The sequence below is a fragment of the Piliocolobus tephrosceles genome, chromosome 8 (assembly GCF_002776525.5).
Source record: "Piliocolobus tephrosceles isolate RC106 chromosome 8, ASM277652v3, whole genome shotgun sequence".
Lineage (NCBI taxonomy): Eukaryota > Metazoa > Chordata > Mammalia > Primates > Cercopithecidae > Piliocolobus > Piliocolobus tephrosceles.
Window position 1 is genome coordinate 70,172,900 of NC_045441.1, and position 18,195 is coordinate 70,191,094.

Below are 18,195 nucleotides of genomic sequence, written 5' to 3' on the forward strand. Positions count from 1 at the left end.
TCTGAACTTTATTTTTAAGGGACTGATTTTAAGCAGAAAATAATATGAACAGCACTTTGGGAGGCCAAGGGGGGCAGACCATGAGGTCAGGAGATCAAGACCATCCTGGCCAACATGGTAAAACCCCATCCCTACTAAAAATACAAAAATTAGCTGGGTGTGGTGGTACATGCCTGTAATTCCAGCTACTCGGGAGGCTGAGGCAGGAGAATCACTTGAACCCGGGAGGCAGAGATTACAATGAACCGAGATCACGCCACTGCACTCCAGCCTGGCTACACAGCGAGACTCCGTCTCAAAAAAGAAAGAAATAAAGAAAGAAAAATCAACCTGAAGACAGTAGAAGAGTTGGATCAAGAGGAGGCACATCTGTTTAGCAGATACTACCCAAGCTTCCATCTGCACTGACCCTCAACCTTCTATTGGCGCTCACATCGTTACTTTTTGTCATCAGCATTTCATTTTTGCCTCTTCTTTCCTGTGCTTGCCCTAACCATTATTAAGAGGAATAAAAAATCTGAATTTTTGGCTGGGCACGGTGGCTCACACCTATAATCCCAGCACTTTGGGAGGCAGAGGCGGGTGGATCACCAGAGGCGGAGGAGTTCAAGACCAGCCTGACCAACATGGAGAAACCCTGTCTCTAATAAAAATACAAAAAGTTAGCCGGGCGTGGTAGTGCATGCCTGTAGTCCCAGCTACTCTGGGAGGCTGAGGCAGGAGAATTGCTTGAACCCAGGAGGTGGAGGTTGCAGTGAGCTGAGATCGCTCCATTGCACTCCAGCCTGGGCAACAAGAGCAAAACTCCGTTTCAAAATAAATAAATAAATAAAATAAAAAGTCTTAATTTTTAGAAACCTCATTGTCAACCTTATACTTGCCTTATACCAGGAACCATGCTTCATTCTACATTGCTCTGGCTCCTCCCATGATCTATACCTGTGGCTGTCTAAGCTCCAGCATGACATCATCCACACTGTAGAGTTCCTTTTATCGCCCCATTCTTACTTTCTTCTAAACCAATGTCTCTCAAAGGATGATCCTCCCCATCTCCTACATGAGGAATCTTGAAGCACCTTTTAAAATTATACACACATTAGGGGAGGCTGAGGCAGGAGAATCACTTGAAGTCAGGAGGTGGGGGTTGCAGTGAGCCAAAATTGCGCCACTGCACTCCAGCCTGGGCAACAGAGTGAGACTCTGTCTCAAAACAAACAAACAAGTTAAACACACACACACACACACACACACACACACACAAACAGAAATAAGGAGTAATTTCCTCAACTAGAGCATACAGAAACTCTACAAAAAAACCTATAGCTAACATCATACTTAACGATGAGAAATTAGAAGCTTGCCCACAAAGATGAGGTATGAGGCAAGGATGTTCTCTGTCACTACTGTTTTTTAGACAAGAAAGGGAAATAAAAATATACACACTGGAAAGAAAGAAAGAAAATCATCTTTGCTTTCAAATGACATGACTGTCTAAGTAGAAAATCTGGAAGAGTAGTGAAAAATTTCCTGGAACTAAAAAGCAATTATAGCAAGACTGCAGCATACAAAGTTAATATACAAAAGCCAATTGCTTTCTTATGAAAGCAACGGACAAGTAGAATTGAAATTAAAAACAAAATTCCACTTACATTAGCACCCCCCAAAAAATACTTAGATATAAATCTAACAAAATATTGCCAAGATCTCTATGAAGAAAACTATAAAACTCTGATGAAAGAAATCAAATAACTAAATAAATAAATGTTTATTATGTTCATGAATAAAAAAGCTCAATATTGTCAAGATTCATTTCTTCCCAACTTGATCTATAGATTCTATACAATCCCAATCAAAATTCCAGCATGTAATTTTGTAGATATTGCAAACTGACTCTAAAGTTTACATGGAGAAGCAAAAACCCAGAAGAGCTAATATAATATTGAAGGAAAAAAAACAAGTCAAAGGGGTAACACTACTCAATTTTAAGACTTACTATGAAGCTGCAGTAATCAAGACAGTGTGGTATTAATCAAAGAACAGACAAATAGGTCAGTCGACAAACAAACTGAGCCCAGAAAAAGACCCAAATAAATACAGTCAACTGATCTTTGACAAAGGTGCAAAGGCAATACAACGGAGCACAGACAGCTTTTTTAACAAATGGTGATAGAACAACTGAACACACACGTGCAAAATAATTAATTCGGAGAGAGACCTTATACTCATAATAAAAATTAATTCAGACCCCAAATGTGAAAGGCAAAATTGTAAAAATTTTAAAATTTTTAATTAAGAAAATTTACAATTAAATATAAAACTAGAAACTAACATGGGAGAAAATCTAGATAACCTTAAGCATAGCAACGACTTTTTAGATACAAGACCAAAAGCATAATAAAGAAAACAAATAATTTATAAGTTGGACTCCATTAAAATGTAAAACTTCTGCTCTGTGAGAGATACTGTCAAGAGAGTAAAAAGACAAGCTACAGACTGGGAGAAAATATTTGCAAAAGACCTATCTGATAAAGAACTGTTATCCAAAATATACAAGGAACTCTTAAAACTTAACAATAAGAAAACAACCCAATTTTTTTAAATGGGCAAAAGATCTGAATAGACACCTCATCCAAGAAGATATACAAAAGGCAAATAAGGGTCTATGTGGTGGCTCATGCCTGTAATCCCAGCACTTTGGGAGGCCAAAGCAGACGGATCACATGAGGTCAGGAGTTTGAGACCAGCCTGGCCAACATGGCAAAACCCCGTCTCTACTAAAACTAAAAAATTAGCCAGGTGTGGTGGTGTGCGCCTGTAATCCCAACTATACAGGAAGCTGAGGCACGAGAATCACAGGAACCTAGAAGACAGAGGTTGCAGTGAGCCAAGATTACCCCCACTGCACTCCAGCCGGAACAACAGAGCAAGACTCCATCCAAAAAAGCCAAAAAAGGCAAATGAGCATATGAAAAGATACTCCACATCATACAACAGAAACTCCAATCATACAACATACAAAATCAATCATACAACAGAAACTCCAAAATTTAAAAGGGAAATGGGAAATTATTTAAACTAGAGGATGAAAGTAGTAGCATAATTTTTTTAAGTAAAAATTTATTTTTTACCTTTTTGCATCTTGGAACATATATAAAGTTCACAGAATTCAAACTACTACCGACAAATTAATTATACAACATAAAGATTCACCTAAAGAGATGAAAGACTATTCAGCTTCCCTATTTATGCATCAATTTCCCTCTCCTTCTCTAACTTTCTTCCTTCTCTGTAATAAAAATAGGTCTCCAATTCTCATTAACTAGTTTTGGGAATTAAATGAGTTATCATTAGCAAAGTCTCAAACATATTTATAACTTGGACTGTCATCAAAGCCAGTTAAATCAATTACACAAGAAGAGTTGTTACATGACTTTATATAGATACAACACCCTGTTGACTTAATTGGCATTACCACTCAGCTTGATCATCTCATTTGTCTGCCTTGATTCAGACTTTTTAAATGTTTCTGAAAATCAAAGCTACTTTCGAAAGAAGGTAGATTTTCCAGTACTGAGGCTATTCATCTGAAGCAGGAGTCCTATTATGAACTTTTAATAGCTGTAAACATGTCAGTGGAACTAATATTGTGCCCTTACAGAAATCTATGTTTATCTGAAGAATGAAATCTACTGGGAAAGAACTCATCCTAAGTTAAGAGTCCAAGGAGCAAAACATGACTCAAAAACAGACCAGAGAGCGAGGTTCATTTTGAAATTTACATGGAACTAGTCCCCAGTGGGCTCAAGCTTGTGTCCTAAAGTAAAAGCTATAGTAAAAGAGTTGCTTAACTATTATAGATGTGAGACATTGAGACCACAAGGCATCAGCAGCCCAAGTATCAGCAACAAGAGACAGTACCCTCAAAGCAGATGAGGAACTATATATTCAAATATCTCCAGGGACTAGGCAACTAACAAAAATGAGTAAGTGGTTTGAGAGAGGACTGTGGTGAACTGGAGACCACAGGCTTTACTAGCAGGGAGCAGCCTTATTCAGCTCCAGCAGATTGTGCTAGAAGAAACTGAAAACTACTGCAAGGGCAGGCATATGCCTTTAGTGCCTTTAGTTGCAGCTACTTGGGAAGTTGAAACAAGAAGACTGTTTGAGCCCAGGAGTTTGAGGCAAGCCTGGGACACCCCATCACTTAAAATAACAACGGCGACAACAGCAGCAAAAAACTCTAGTGCCTCCAGAACTTTGCAAAAGAAGCTTGAAATCCTAAATGTGTAAGACTTCCCAATGTTTAAATGTTAGCAACCAATTCTATTACTTAAAACTACTGTGCTAGCCTAAAAAAATACATCCAAGATCAATGACCACAATCTAAGAAGTAGACCTAAGAATGACTTAAGAAGTAGAGATGGTACTCAGCATTTTAATGAAGCAGAGAAAAAGAGAGAGAGTGCCCTCAGCATCATAAGAGAATCACCAAAACTAACAGAACTCATCATGACTGCATCACATATCAGCAATGGCATTCATGGATATAAGCAGCAGTAACATGTTTGTGATCATCAGTGATCAATGTAACAAACACTGCCAAAGTACCTGCTACTCCTGAGTTAACATATTCTTTACCTACTCCCAGGAATCTGAACCACACCTGGAGAAGAAAAATACAAACATATACAACCATGTTTACTCTTCTCAGTAACAGTATTCATTACCACTAATATCATACTCATATGAATGAATATGGTATTTATATTAATGAGCCCCTTATATTCATGACCACTAATATCAAGTGGTCTTACTGCTGTCTATGTGTGTGTGTATATATGTGTGTGTGTGTATACATATATATTTTAGGTATATATTTCCTTATTCAGTTTATTCTCCCAAATAAATTTTATACAACTCTGCCTCCCCAAATCTCTAACTCCCCACTGTCCCCACTCTCTGCTAATGGCTTTGCTTCCTATTTCACTAAGAAAACAAGAAACATTTTAAAAATAACTCACATATGCTCCAACTACCACATCTAACAACCTACCTAGATTTGGACCCATATATCCTTTTTTCCCTAATTACTATGGTTACTCTTATCCACTCAATCTCTCTACTTGGTACTGGATCTCATCCCCTCTAATCTTGCACTCAAAACTTTTGTTCCAGCAATTGTTTCCCCTTCTTTCCTTACTATTTTCCTTATATCACCAATCTCCCATTCCACTGGGTCATCTCCATCAGCACACAACATGCTATATATTCTCTGCACATGTGGTAGGCAGCCTCTAAGATAGCCCTTAATAATCAGTGCCCCCTGGTATTTATACTCTTAGAATGCTCTCAACTACATCTGACTAGGGTTGGCTTGTGTGAACAGCAGAATATGGGAGAAATGGTTGTTTGTACTACCAATATTAGATTATAAAATATACTAGTACTCTTATACAACTGCTTCCATCTCTTTCTCTTTTTGATCACTTACTCTGAAGCCAGCTGCCCTTCATGAAGACATTCATGCAGTTTATGAGGGAGGTCCATGCAGTAGGAAACTGAGGTCTCTGGCCAACAGCCATCAAAGAACTGAAGCCTACCAACAACTATTTGACTTAGCTTAGAAGCAAATCCTCCAGGTCCAGCCAAACCTTAAAATGACTACAGCCTAGGCTATGGCTTTGACCTGCAACTTCATGAGAGACTCTAAGTCAGAACAACCCAAGCAACTGCTCCCAGATTTCTTAACCTTTAGAAATCTTGTGAAATAATAAATGTTTGTTGTTTTAAGCTGCTATGTTTTGGGATAATTTGTTCCACAGCAGCAGATAATTAACACAGCATCTAAAATAAGAAGGGAAAAAACCCTCCCTCAATTTCACATCCCTTTTCCCATCTCCTGGCTTCTCTTTATATAAAAACTCGTCATAGGAATTGCACTTGGTCACTTTTTGCACTTCCCCTTCTTTTATTCTCACTTTGAACTCTCTCAGATCAAGATGGCCAATGACCCTCATGCTACTAAATTCAATGATATATTCTCAGTTATAATGTGTTTTTGCCTTGCTTGAGAATATTAAACTCTACTATAGAGAAACAAAATGAGATCAATAAAACTTACATGTGTATGTATAGATAAAAAGTAAAGCATGTATGCATTAAACACAGACAGAAAGGGACAGAAGGACCAAGATGTATCTAACATTCTTGAGGCAAATATGCAAAAGGCACCAAAGAGTCAAAATACATTAAATATATATGAGACACTTAGAACTCAACATTCACGAGGCCTTAATTTGGCCACCCATTGGTGATACCTATTCTGTCCACTGACTAACAAATACAAATAAAACCTACGGCTGTTGAGTAGATTAACTGGAGAGCTAACGCCATGACCAGGCATACTTGTTCCTGTATCTTCCTGAGAGTGTGTGTATCTTTGGCCCAGGGCACCTACCTTGTGGGTTCTGGTTCTCACAACCGCAGCATTAGCAAAGAAGGCTGATAAGCCAAAACGTATAAACACTATGTACCCCAGGAATTATTTAGGTAGTATGGTCCTTCTATCCTACTTAAACCTCAGTCTAAATGTGTTAACTTATCCTCTATCTTTCCCCTTGCTTCTGTGTATTTTATATTTATTTAATGAATCATGTGATACAAACATTTTTTCAATTAGTTTTTTTTTTTCAATAACCTCTGGGATAGCTTGCCTGGTGGTGTACTTGAAGTCCAGCATTGAATTAGGGTGATTTCTCACTCTTAAAAACATTATTTGACACATTTACTGACTTTCTCTTTTTGACACATTTTTCTCTGGGTCATCACCCATGGTTCTCATATCTCACTGGCCATGTGTTCCCCATCTCCTCTAAAGCACTAGGATGACTTTATTACAAACATTTAGTCTTACATATTTGCATAACATCTTCAGGCTGATAAGTCCCAAATTTAAATTTCTGGTCCTAACATCTTACATAAACACAGTGTAAAACCAAACTTTTACTATCTACCTCAAAACCAATTCCTCTCTTAGATAACTGCAATGGTCTCCTAAATATTTTCCTAGTTGCCCACCTTAGATTCACTTCAGTCTACTCCCAACACAGCAGCCTGAGTGATCCTTCCAAAACATGAATCAAACCATATTAATCCTCTGCTCAAAACCCATGCTATGACTTCCCATATCCATCATAATAAAATCTAAAATCAGTACCAGAATCTGCAAGACCCCAGCTGGATTACTACCATCTCTACTCCCACCACTAACCAGCTTGCTCAGCCAGTTCTAGTCATACAAACTTCTGTGCCACTATACAAACACTGAAGCGTGTTGCCACTTCAAGATTTTTTTTTTTTGAGACAGAGTCTCACTCTGTCACCCAGACTGGAGTGCAGTGGCTCGATCTCAGCTCACTGCAACCTCCACCTCCTGGGTTCAAGCCATTCTCCTGCCACAGCCTCCTGAGTAACTAGGACTACAGGCACACGCCACCAAGTCCAGCTAATTTTTTGTATTTTTATTAGAGATGGCATTTCACCATGTTGGACAGGTTGACCTTGAACTTCTGACCTCAAGTGATTCACCGCCTCCCAAAGTGCTGGGATTACAGGCGTGGGCCATTGTGCTTGGTCAAGATCTTTACATTCACTACTCCCTCTGCTTGTAGTGCTCTTTCCCGATATATTTACATGACTTGCTCTTTTACTTCCTTCAGGTCACTACTCAAATATCCTCTTATCAGAGTGGGCTTACCTTATCAACTTTTTTTTTTTTTTTTTGAGACAGAGTCTCCCTGTGTCACCCAGGCCAAAGTGCACTGGCACAATCTCGGCTCACTGCAGCCTCCACCTCCTAGGTTCCAGTGACTCTCCTGCCTCAGCCTCTCGAGTAGCTGGGATTACAGGCACACACCACCATACCAGATCAATTTTTGTATTTTTAGTAGAGATGTGGTTTCACCATGTTGTCCAGGCTGATCTCGAACTCCTGACCTCAGGTGATCCACTTGCCTTGGCCTCCCAAAGTGCTGGGATTTACAGGCGTGAGCCACTGCACCTGGCCCCTTATCAACTTTTATAAATACAAACTTCTGCCAACTCACCCAACCACCCTCACACATAGCATACCTATACTCCTTGTCCTACTTCGTGTTCCTTCAGAATCTGGGCTACCAACTGAGAGATATTTATTGGTTTGCTTACTGCCTGTCTGTCCAGACATTAAGTTCCACCAGGTCAACAATTTGTACATTCTATTTCATATGCCTAAAATTTACAGAATACCAAGCACATAGAAGGTACTCAACAAACATTACTAAAAATATAAACGAGTAACAGTAACTGGAGATATTCCCACAGTGAGTGTTAGCAGCAAAAAAGGGCAGCTCCACATGAAGACAAGAGGATTAGCTAGAGAATCACACATCCTGCCAAGTCCCACAAGTCCAGCAGACTCTCAGAATTACTTGGGACAAGGGCTGTAATACCAGAAAAGCAGGTAAGAGAAAAGCCATAGAAATATTGTTTTGTGCTAGTCACTGCCCTGATTAAAACATAATAATAATAATTAATTGGTAAGAAAAATAACCTTACCACAGATAAACCAGAAAGATACCCTCCCAACCAAGTGATCAAAATATCACCAGTATTCTAAATTGGTAGGCTTATGCAATAAAAGAGAAAAAAAGGAAGGTAATATCACCAGTAACTGCACAAATAAATATAATATGCTTCCTAATACGTTGCACTAAGAACACTACATAACTTCTGTGGTATTCCTGACAAAAGCATATAACTCAAATCTAATCATATTAGGAACATTCTGTAAAAACAAAACAAAAAATCTGGTCTATATTTAAAAATGTCTATGACATAAAACACAGAAACTCAAGGACTGTTCCACATTAAATATGACTAAACAGACATGACGATTAAATGCAATACATGATCCTGGGTTTTATTTTGTTAGAAATGACATTGTTGAGACAATTGGCAAAATCTGAATACAATCTATATAGATTAGATAAAACAGTATTTCATCAATGTTAACTTCCTGACTTTGATAATCATGTGGCTATGTAAGATAATGCCTTTTTTTTTTTTTTTTTTTTTTAATTTTGAGACAGAGTCTCCCTCTGTTGCCCAGGCTGGAGTACAGTGGCACAATCTCAGCTCACTGCAACCTCCGCCTCCTGGGTTCCAGTGATTCTCCTGCCTCAGCCTCCCAAGTAACTGGGATTACAGGCATGAGCCACCACACCCAGCTAATTTTTGTATTTTTAGTAGAGATGGGGTTTTGCCAGGCTGGTCTCAAACTCCTGACCTCAGGTGATCCGCCCACCTCAGCCTCCCAAAGTGCTGGGATTACAGGTGTGAGCCACTGCACCTGGCCCTTTGCTCTTAAAAAATACATACTATTGGACAGGCACGGTGGCTCACGCCTGTAATCCCAGCACTTTGGGAGGCTGAGTCAGATGGATCACTTGAGGCCAGGAATTTGAGACCAACCTGGCCAACATAGCGAAATACCATCTCTATTAAAAATACAAAAATTAGCCGGGCATGGTGGCAGGCACCTATAATCCCAGCTACTCGGGAGGCTGAGGCAGGAGAATCGCTTGAACCTGGGAGACGGAGGATGCAGTGACCTGAGATCGCGTTGCTGCACTCCAGCCTGGACAATAGAGCAAGACTCTCTAAAAAATAAAAGCACATCTGTGAAAGAAGAAGCTACAAAAAATTGATAGAATGTAAGTTTTTTAAGAATACTTTCTATCAGATTAAAATAGTCAACTTTTTCCTACTTCTGAATTTTATTTAAAAACTAAAAATAATTTTTTAAAATTTAAAATTAAAAAAAAAAAAAACTGGAAATAAGGCCTGGCACACTGGCTCATGCCTGTAACCTCAGCACTTTGAGAGGCTGAGGCAGGCAGATTGCTTGAGGTCAAGACCAAGTCTGGGCAACATGGCAAAACCCTGTCTCTACAAAAAAAAAAAAAATTTTTAATTAAAAAAAAAAATAGTATTATAAAATACAATACCATAACCCTGACCTTTAAAGAAATACTAATTTCCATACAGTATTGCTATTTTCATTATTTAAATTCCTTTTTTTAAATTAAGATGACCACGGGACCAGGTGAGGTGGCTCACACCTGTAATCCCAGCACTTTGGGAGGCTGAGGCCGGCAGATCACTTAAAGTCAGGAGTTTGAGACCAGCCTGGCCAATGTGGTAAAACCCCGTCTCTAGTAAGAACACAAAAATTGGCTGGGCGCGGTTGCTCATGCCTGTAATCCCAACACTTTGGGTGGCCAAGGCGGGTGGATCATGAGGTCAGGAGTTAAGACAAGCATAACCCATGTGGTGAAACTCCATCTCTACTAAAAATACAAAAATTAGCCAGGCGTGGTGGCTCATTCCTGTAATCCCAGTTACTCAAGAGGCTGAGGCAGAATAGTTTGAACCCGGGAGGCAGAGGTTGAAGTGAGCTGAGATAGCACCACTGTGCTCTAGCATGGGCGACAGAGCGAGACATCATCTCAAAAATAAATAAATTAAAGTAAAATAAAAAAGAACACAAAAATTAGTCAGGTGTGGTCGTGGGCACCTGTAGTCCCAGCTACCCGGGAAGCTGAGGCAGCAGAATCGCTTGAACCCGGGAGGTGGAGGTTGCAGTGAACTGAGATTGTGCCACTGCACTCCAGCCTGGGTGACAGAGTGAGACTCCACCTCAAAAACAAAGAAAAGATAACCTGAAAAATAGCACCCATACTTTGATAATTTAGCATTATTTCAACCAAAACACCATGAAATACTGTAGAACCACCTTAGTACAAATGTAAAAGAGCCACAGTCAGCCATTTCTAAAAAGAGATAAAAGAAAGCAACATTACCTTCATGGACTGTAATGCCACAATTGTCACACTGAATTATTTCATCAGCATCCTCACTATTATCTCCCAGACAAACACAGCAAATCAGAATATGGTCCATTTTTTGAGAGCTCCAGTTTTGACTCTTCTCAAGAATCAGCGAGTCCTAATATTAAAATATTAACACATATCAGAAAATCACAATTAAAGTAAAAAAAAAATTAATCACTAAAATTCTCTTTATTACTTAAACATTATTATATGCACTTCCAAATGTATGCCCCATTTTCCATTCTTTTAACTCCAAAGTACATTATATTTGAGAAATATATACCTGACGTCTTTGTTAAAGAACACTATAAGCACCTTCTTATTTAATTTTTCACTTCTCTGCAAGCTTCGTATTCTCTCTCCTCTAGGAGAGAGGATATGAAAAAGCAGGCATGCAACTAACAACTCTTGATCTGCTTTGCCCCTTAAACTAGGAAAAACGAAAAATGAATTCACAAGTAATCAAAGTAATCATTGATCTTATACATGTGTTTTAAAAGTACAAGATATGATTCTTACACTTTAGGAGCTTATAATCCTACCTAGAGGAGACAAGACACACATATACAAAATAGGAAGAAATGAATTCAAAATAATGTTTAAGCAAGTATGTATGTGATGGCAGACTTAAGGACTCTATACTCCTTAAGTACTGGGGAATTCAGAAATTTCAGCGTTATCAAACTACTGTAAGATAGATCCATGAGAGCCTGCCTAGGTATATGAATATACACAGATACAGAAAATAATCTAAAAAAGGATCCAGATTGACTAGCTGCTAGAAGGGTCACAGAACTCTATTAATTAGTTTTATATCAAGAAATATCTAGTGTAAACTGGTAATGAAGACATTTAGCTAGTGATACTATAAAAAGAGAGGATGGGATCAGTGGCTCATGCTGGTAATCCCAAATACTGTGGGAGGCTGAAGTAGGAGGATCACTTGAGGCCAGGAGTTTGAGACCAGCCTGGGCAACACAGTGAGATCCCATTTTTACAACGTATTTTAAAATTAGCTGGGCGTGGTGATGCATGCTCTTAGTCCCAGGTACTCAGGTGGCTGAGGCGGGAGGATCACTTGAGCCCAGGAATTCAATGCTGCAGCCAGCTATTATTATGCCACTGCACTCCAGCCTGGGGGACAGAGCAAGACTGTCTCAAAAAGAAAGAAAGAAATAGGAAGACATATTAATAAACATTTAAAAGAAAAAATTCAGAAAAAGAGGGTCTGTTTTCATTTAAACCTTCTGCATTATAAACTTTAAATAAGTTAACAAGAAAATTATTATTGCATATTTAATAGATTGTCCTTAACATTACATATAATAAAAGATGGTATTTGAGTCCATACATTTTTATTTATGAACCTAACTGTTTGGACGAACAGAGGCAAGATGGCACAGTTCCGGGTTCTTCACTGTCAACTTTCCCGCGCCCGGGAAAGACATGGGTCCACTGCGCAGGCGCAACCTGACCTCCGACGGAGAAAAACCGGAACCCGCCTAGCCACGCCTACCGCCCGGCCCCTGACCTGCCTGTGTCCCGCCCACTGCCCTCCCACTCCCAGGCCCAGGACATAAAAGCCGCTCCAGGAGCGGCGCTGGGCGCACTTCCTCAGCCCCCACTCCTGTCGGGACTGCAGGAACTCCCCTGGAGAGCTCCACCTGGTGACTCCCCCGGCCTCCCCTGCCAGAGACCGATGGACCTCACCCCTCCCCCACAAAGCTGGCTGACCAAAAATAAATTTGCAGTTTTGCTCCTAGCCTTGCCTACTTGCCGGTCCTTTAATACTCGCCCTGGTGAGCCTTGAAAGCAAATCAGTTTCCTGGAAAGCAAATCAGTTTCCTAGAAAGCAAATCACTAACTATTCAGAAATAAATTTAATAAATTAGTTTCATACCATACACTCATTAAATATACATTTTTCATAATATATTTCATAAATATATTTTATTATTTTTTATATTTTTATATTCTTTTAAACTCAACCAATATCCAAAAGTAACATTTGGAGCCATCATTTAAACAGCAATTTGTGACACTTGAATATACTTGAAGGTCACAATTAATAATTCTTTCAACATACTTTGTGTGTAACATCTAAAATTGCAGCAGATTTGTAAAACAATCAGAAAAGAATACAAATGTCAGCAAGAATATGGTATTATTTCTCTTAAGAATTCTAGTATTTTTAAGTTCTGTATTTTGCTTCTCTATGTTATAAAACCAAACAAAATAGGTCTGGGGCTGACAAGTGGCTGGCAAATAAAACTGAAAACATCCTAAATAAAACTCATCTGGTTTTACAGTACCAGTGTAAGCAAACAAAAATCTGCCCAGATTTTCATACTATTAGTCATGCTTCAAAGTTGACATGAAATCAAACATTTTTAAGTTTCTTTCTCACCTCTCACTTATTCGCTACTGAACCTCGAAGCTGTAATTTCTTTATCTGCAAAATGGCGATAAAAATAATATCTACCTCAGGTGGTTATAAGAATTAACAATAGATGGCAAGAATGTTCCTGGCACAAACTAGACACTCAATAAATGTTCAATGCCTTTTCCTTTCCGCTGTATCTCTTGTTAAGGTGGTTCAAAAAGAGGATCATGAACTGATGATTTATTACACTGAGGATCTTCCTTGTACCCCCAAAAGAAAAGTTGCAAGCCTCAATGAGGACTGCTACTTTAAATATCATCCCCATGGTAAGTCCAAAGAAGACTTTCCTTAGAATACCATATCTAGGTTTAAAAAAAAAAAAAAAATTACAGACTAGAAAATAATCTAGCAAACAATCAGAGTTTGGAAATTAGGATGCTATATATCTTTATGGACTGTGTGGTAATTTCTCTGGTGGAATTAAAATTAATCAGCCCTGGAAAAAAGGTTTACTCATATGGGAAACAAGTAAATCTCAAAAGGTCAGAAAAAGTTGTATCAAAATGCAGTTCTAATTCCTCTATTTTCCTATTTTTCCATTTTGCTCAGAAAAACCATAAATGCCTAAATCATATCTCTACGCCAATTTCTCTCCACATCTATTATCATTTAGAGGCACAGAAAACAACATTAACTAATGTTTCTGGCCCTCTGATCCTCATGATTTGAGACTCTTAATAGAAATGTAATGCAAAGAAGAAAATAGGGAAAACTAGAAATAAAATATTTCCCTAACCAAATAGCTGGCAGACAATGTTTCAACCGGAAAATCTAAATAACACATCCTCCTTAAAAAAGTTAGGATCTTAGTTTTCTTTTTTGCTTTTTCTGTTTGTTTGTTTGTTTGAGATGGAGTTTCACTGTTGTTGCCCAGGATGGAGTGCAATGGTGGGATCTCGGCTCACCGAAACCTCCGACTCCCGGGTTCAAGCAATTCTCCTGCCTCAGCCTCCCGAGTAGCTGGGATTACAGGTATGTGCCACCACGGCCAGCTAGATCTCAGTTTTAACACATCAAACATAGGTTTAAGCACACTTATGATTAGATCAATACAAAACCTGATTTATTATCATCTGTTGTTTGGATATTTCTGAGAACATACATCATCTTTCAAGATTTCAGAGAAAGTAGTTAAGCTGAAGCTTTTAACATAAAATTTCTAAACTATGGTTTTACATAAAAATAGACATCAGGAAAATAGGTTTTGAATGGCAAAAAAGTACCACCTAGAAAATAACTTTAATATTATGGAATAATGTAATGGAATCCAATGTAATTATAGGAAGAATAAGTGATACTACATGAATAAATCAATCACACTTATAGTCAATATTTCATTTTTTCCATCAGGATTTAAAACTTACCCCCAAAATGATAATACTGATCAATGCTCTCCACAGGCTCTAAAATATGCTTACTGTTCATTTATATATATATATTCCACATATGATTGTAAATGATTTATACAAAAGGCTAAATTTTATCTAAACACATGCGTTTAATACAAGGAAATTCCAGCACATTTCCTGTAAAATTAGAATTAAAAGAATCCTACTGCCCTGAAGAAAAAATTATTATATCAAAAAGCTTGACCAATCATACTTCCTCTAAGTTTTTAAAAAAGGTCAAATTCTCATGAATCTCAGTATTTATACAATATTACAGAACTGACTTTTTTTTAGGACTCAGAGCAATTTGTTTCATTTTGCAATGTGTAAAAAGACAACTGATTAATAAGTTAGAAGTCTCAAATAGAAGTGGATATTTATAAATTTTGGCAAAATTTTTACATTTTAATTCACAAAAATCAGGTGACAATTGCCATTTCTTAATGTGACACCTAATATCTTTAACAGAGCCTTTTACGGAAAAAAAAATTCTACTCAGCAAAGAACATAAAGTTACATTTATAAAGCAGTAATCCAAAATCCAAACTGTCTCTAATTTTAAGTATTTTCCATGAGAAAGGAACACTTTCTTTCACAAAACAAAAATGCCAATTCTATTGACATAATTTACTGTCATGTATTAATTCTCATACAAAACTTCAGTTTCAAAATCTTGAAAATGGGAACCATTTCTGAAAATACTACACCGCCTTCCCCAAAAAAACTTACCTCTGAAAACTAAAGGGCAAGATAATCTTAAGGAATCTCAAAGCTGCAAGATTAATGGCTGAAAAAGATATATACAACCATATTTGAAGGGGATTCTTCAGACTGCACTAAATTCAAAAAATGCCAGAAGGTCATTGACAAAAACAGGTGCCTGTTTGCAAAAATGCAGTTTATCTAATGCCCAGTTCTAGAGCAGCAGTTCTCAACGTGTGGTCCAGTGAATTATCTTTCAGCAGGTATAAAAAGTAAAGGCAATTTTCATAATCATACTAAGACATTATTTGTCTTGTTCACTCTTTCTCTCATGGGAGTAAAATGAAGCTTTCCAGACACTACATAAAATGGGAACTGACAACTTGTGTGCTTACTCAGTTTTAATTTGAAATGGTAAATATCAACAGATATTATCCACATAAATATTAATGGTTGTCCTCAATAATTTTTAAAACTGTAAAGGGGCTATGTGTGGTGGCTCACACCTGTAATCCCAACATCTTGGAAAGCTGAAGCAGGAGGATTGCTTGTGGTCAAGAATTTGACACGAACCTAGGCAACATAGTGAGATACTGTCTCCACACACAAAAAATAATAATAATCAAAAATAAAAGCATTAGCCAGTCATGGTCGTACACCTGTAGTCTCAGCTACACCGAAGGCTGAGGTGGGAGAATTGCTTGAGTCTGGGAGATCAAAGCTGCAGTTAGCCATGATCACACCACTGCACCCCAGTCTGGGCAACAAAGCGAGACCCTGTCTCAAAAAAAAATAAAAATTAAAAAAATTTTTAAATGAGGCCAGGCGTAGTGGCTCATGCCTATAACCCCAGCACTTTGGGAGGCCAAGGCAGGTGGATCACTTGAGGTCAGGAGTTGGAGAACAGCCTGGCCAACATGGTGAAACCCCATCTCTACCAAAAATACAAAAATGTGCTGGGCATGGTGGCACGCACCTGTATTCCCAGCTACTCAGGAAACTGAGGCAGACGAATTGCTTGAACCCATGAGGCGGAGGTTGCAGTGAGCTGAGATCACGCCACTGTACTCCAGCCTGGGCAACAGAGTGAGACCCTGTCTCAAAAAAAGAAAGAACTGTTTGAGAATCACTGCTAGAGAGTATTTCAGGGTCTGTAGCACAGGCATGTCAAGGCCATTAAGAGCGATAATTATAAGGGCCCTGCTAAAATAAATATCAAGTTCCCATAAGAAACTTCAAAATTATGAAAGTTCCAGGTCATCATTTCACTACAAATGAACTTAACATAGCAGCCAAGAAAAATGTCTGCCTGCTTATAAACTAAATATGGTATAATTATACATTTCTATTACGTATTTCTAAAGCTACATTTTCAGCTATCTCTACTACAAAGTAGTTTCTGAAAACAAAGTAAAAGCAGGGAAAATCAAACTTCAAATATAATCAAATATATACTTAACTATGTAATGGACACAGAAATTATCACTAGCTAAAATAACCAGGAAGATTAAAACCCAAACATTGGCCACAGGCAACAAGGACTAGCTTTAATCATCTTCTTACAAAATTAAGATCATACAAATAAATCTAGAAATATAACTAATAATCACAATTGGTTAGTTTTTTAATTAAAATGTAATTATCTAATTTGAGGGACATAATTTAAATAAACTAAAATCACCAAAAAATTACTGTAGCACTTGAATAATAGAGTTGTGGGGAAAATGACTCAAGCTTTTAAGTAGAATGTTATTCTGGAGAAAAAGTAACTTTTTATAATCTCTTCTACATGGGCACTTTTTTGAAGAAGTGCTTTGGAATCTCATTCCTGGAAAGTGTTTGTGTTTGGGACTATTAATCTAAACATAAACGGTCCCATTATTTACTGAAGTGTCTTCTAGTGGAAAAAAAAAACTAAGCAACCAATACATGGACTTCAAATGCATCGTAAATGTTAGTCTACAACCTCTTAGGCAGTATTTATGAAGTACAGGTTTAATAAATAGATGCTATACACATTTTACGTGGCAAATTTCTAAACATATGCAGGTGTCCCCCACTCTTTAGCATAAATCTAATCCACACTGCCTCTATCATTAGCTAGACTACTTCTAAGAATATCAACCTAATAAAAATGAAGTGATGTTGTCAAAAGTAAACGTATTCATTAGATATACAGTATTAAGTGCTATAAACTGCATGCATGCCTAAATTAAATACAAACAAGTAGATTTTTCCATGCCTGTTTCAGATAGCATTGATAATATGGAACTGCCTGTGCTATATATATCATTAAAAATATTATACTTTTTCCCAAATGACAACTTTCCTTTAAAGTTAAGAATTAGAATGACATTGAAGGCAGGCAACATTTTTTTTCATATAAAATATTGGTTTCAGAAGTAAACCAATGTTTATAATCCAAATATAAACTGTTGTCTCATCTCCACTGATAACCTTACAGTCTGCTATAGATTATTTTGGTAAGGTAATCACCAACTTTTTAAGCAAAACAATTAAAATAGATAATCACTGCTATGTAACACTTGTAAGCAGAAAAATGTGAAAGAACAAATAAAGTATAAGAGGAAAAATCTTTCTACCAGTTTTACTTCAGTGATATGGAAAAAAAATAAGTGTTTGGTAAAGAAATAAATTTTGGTGAATATAAACACATTAACAGAAATGACAGAATTATTACATTTGTACATGTGATGTAACAGATACATCT

At 37.6% G+C, this 18,195-nt stretch overlaps 1 protein-coding gene across 13 annotated transcripts in view; it reads right to left on the reverse strand.

Moving 5' to 3' along the window:
• PHF14 (PHD finger protein 14) overlaps positions 1 to 18,195 on the reverse strand; it is a 200,398-nt gene that overhangs the window by 171,497 nt on the left and 10,706 nt on the right. For all 13 annotated transcript variants that reach the window (XR_002734259.2, XM_031936051.1, XM_023224837.2 and 10 more), the window contains one exon: positions 10,902 to 11,046. Coding sequence is in view for 12 of the 13 variants with exons in the window: in XM_031936051.1 (XP_031791911.1) it covers positions 10,902 to 11,046 (145 nt within the window). In the remaining variant the exon portion in view is untranslated. The remainder of the gene's footprint in view (positions 1 to 10,901; positions 11,047 to 18,195) is intronic.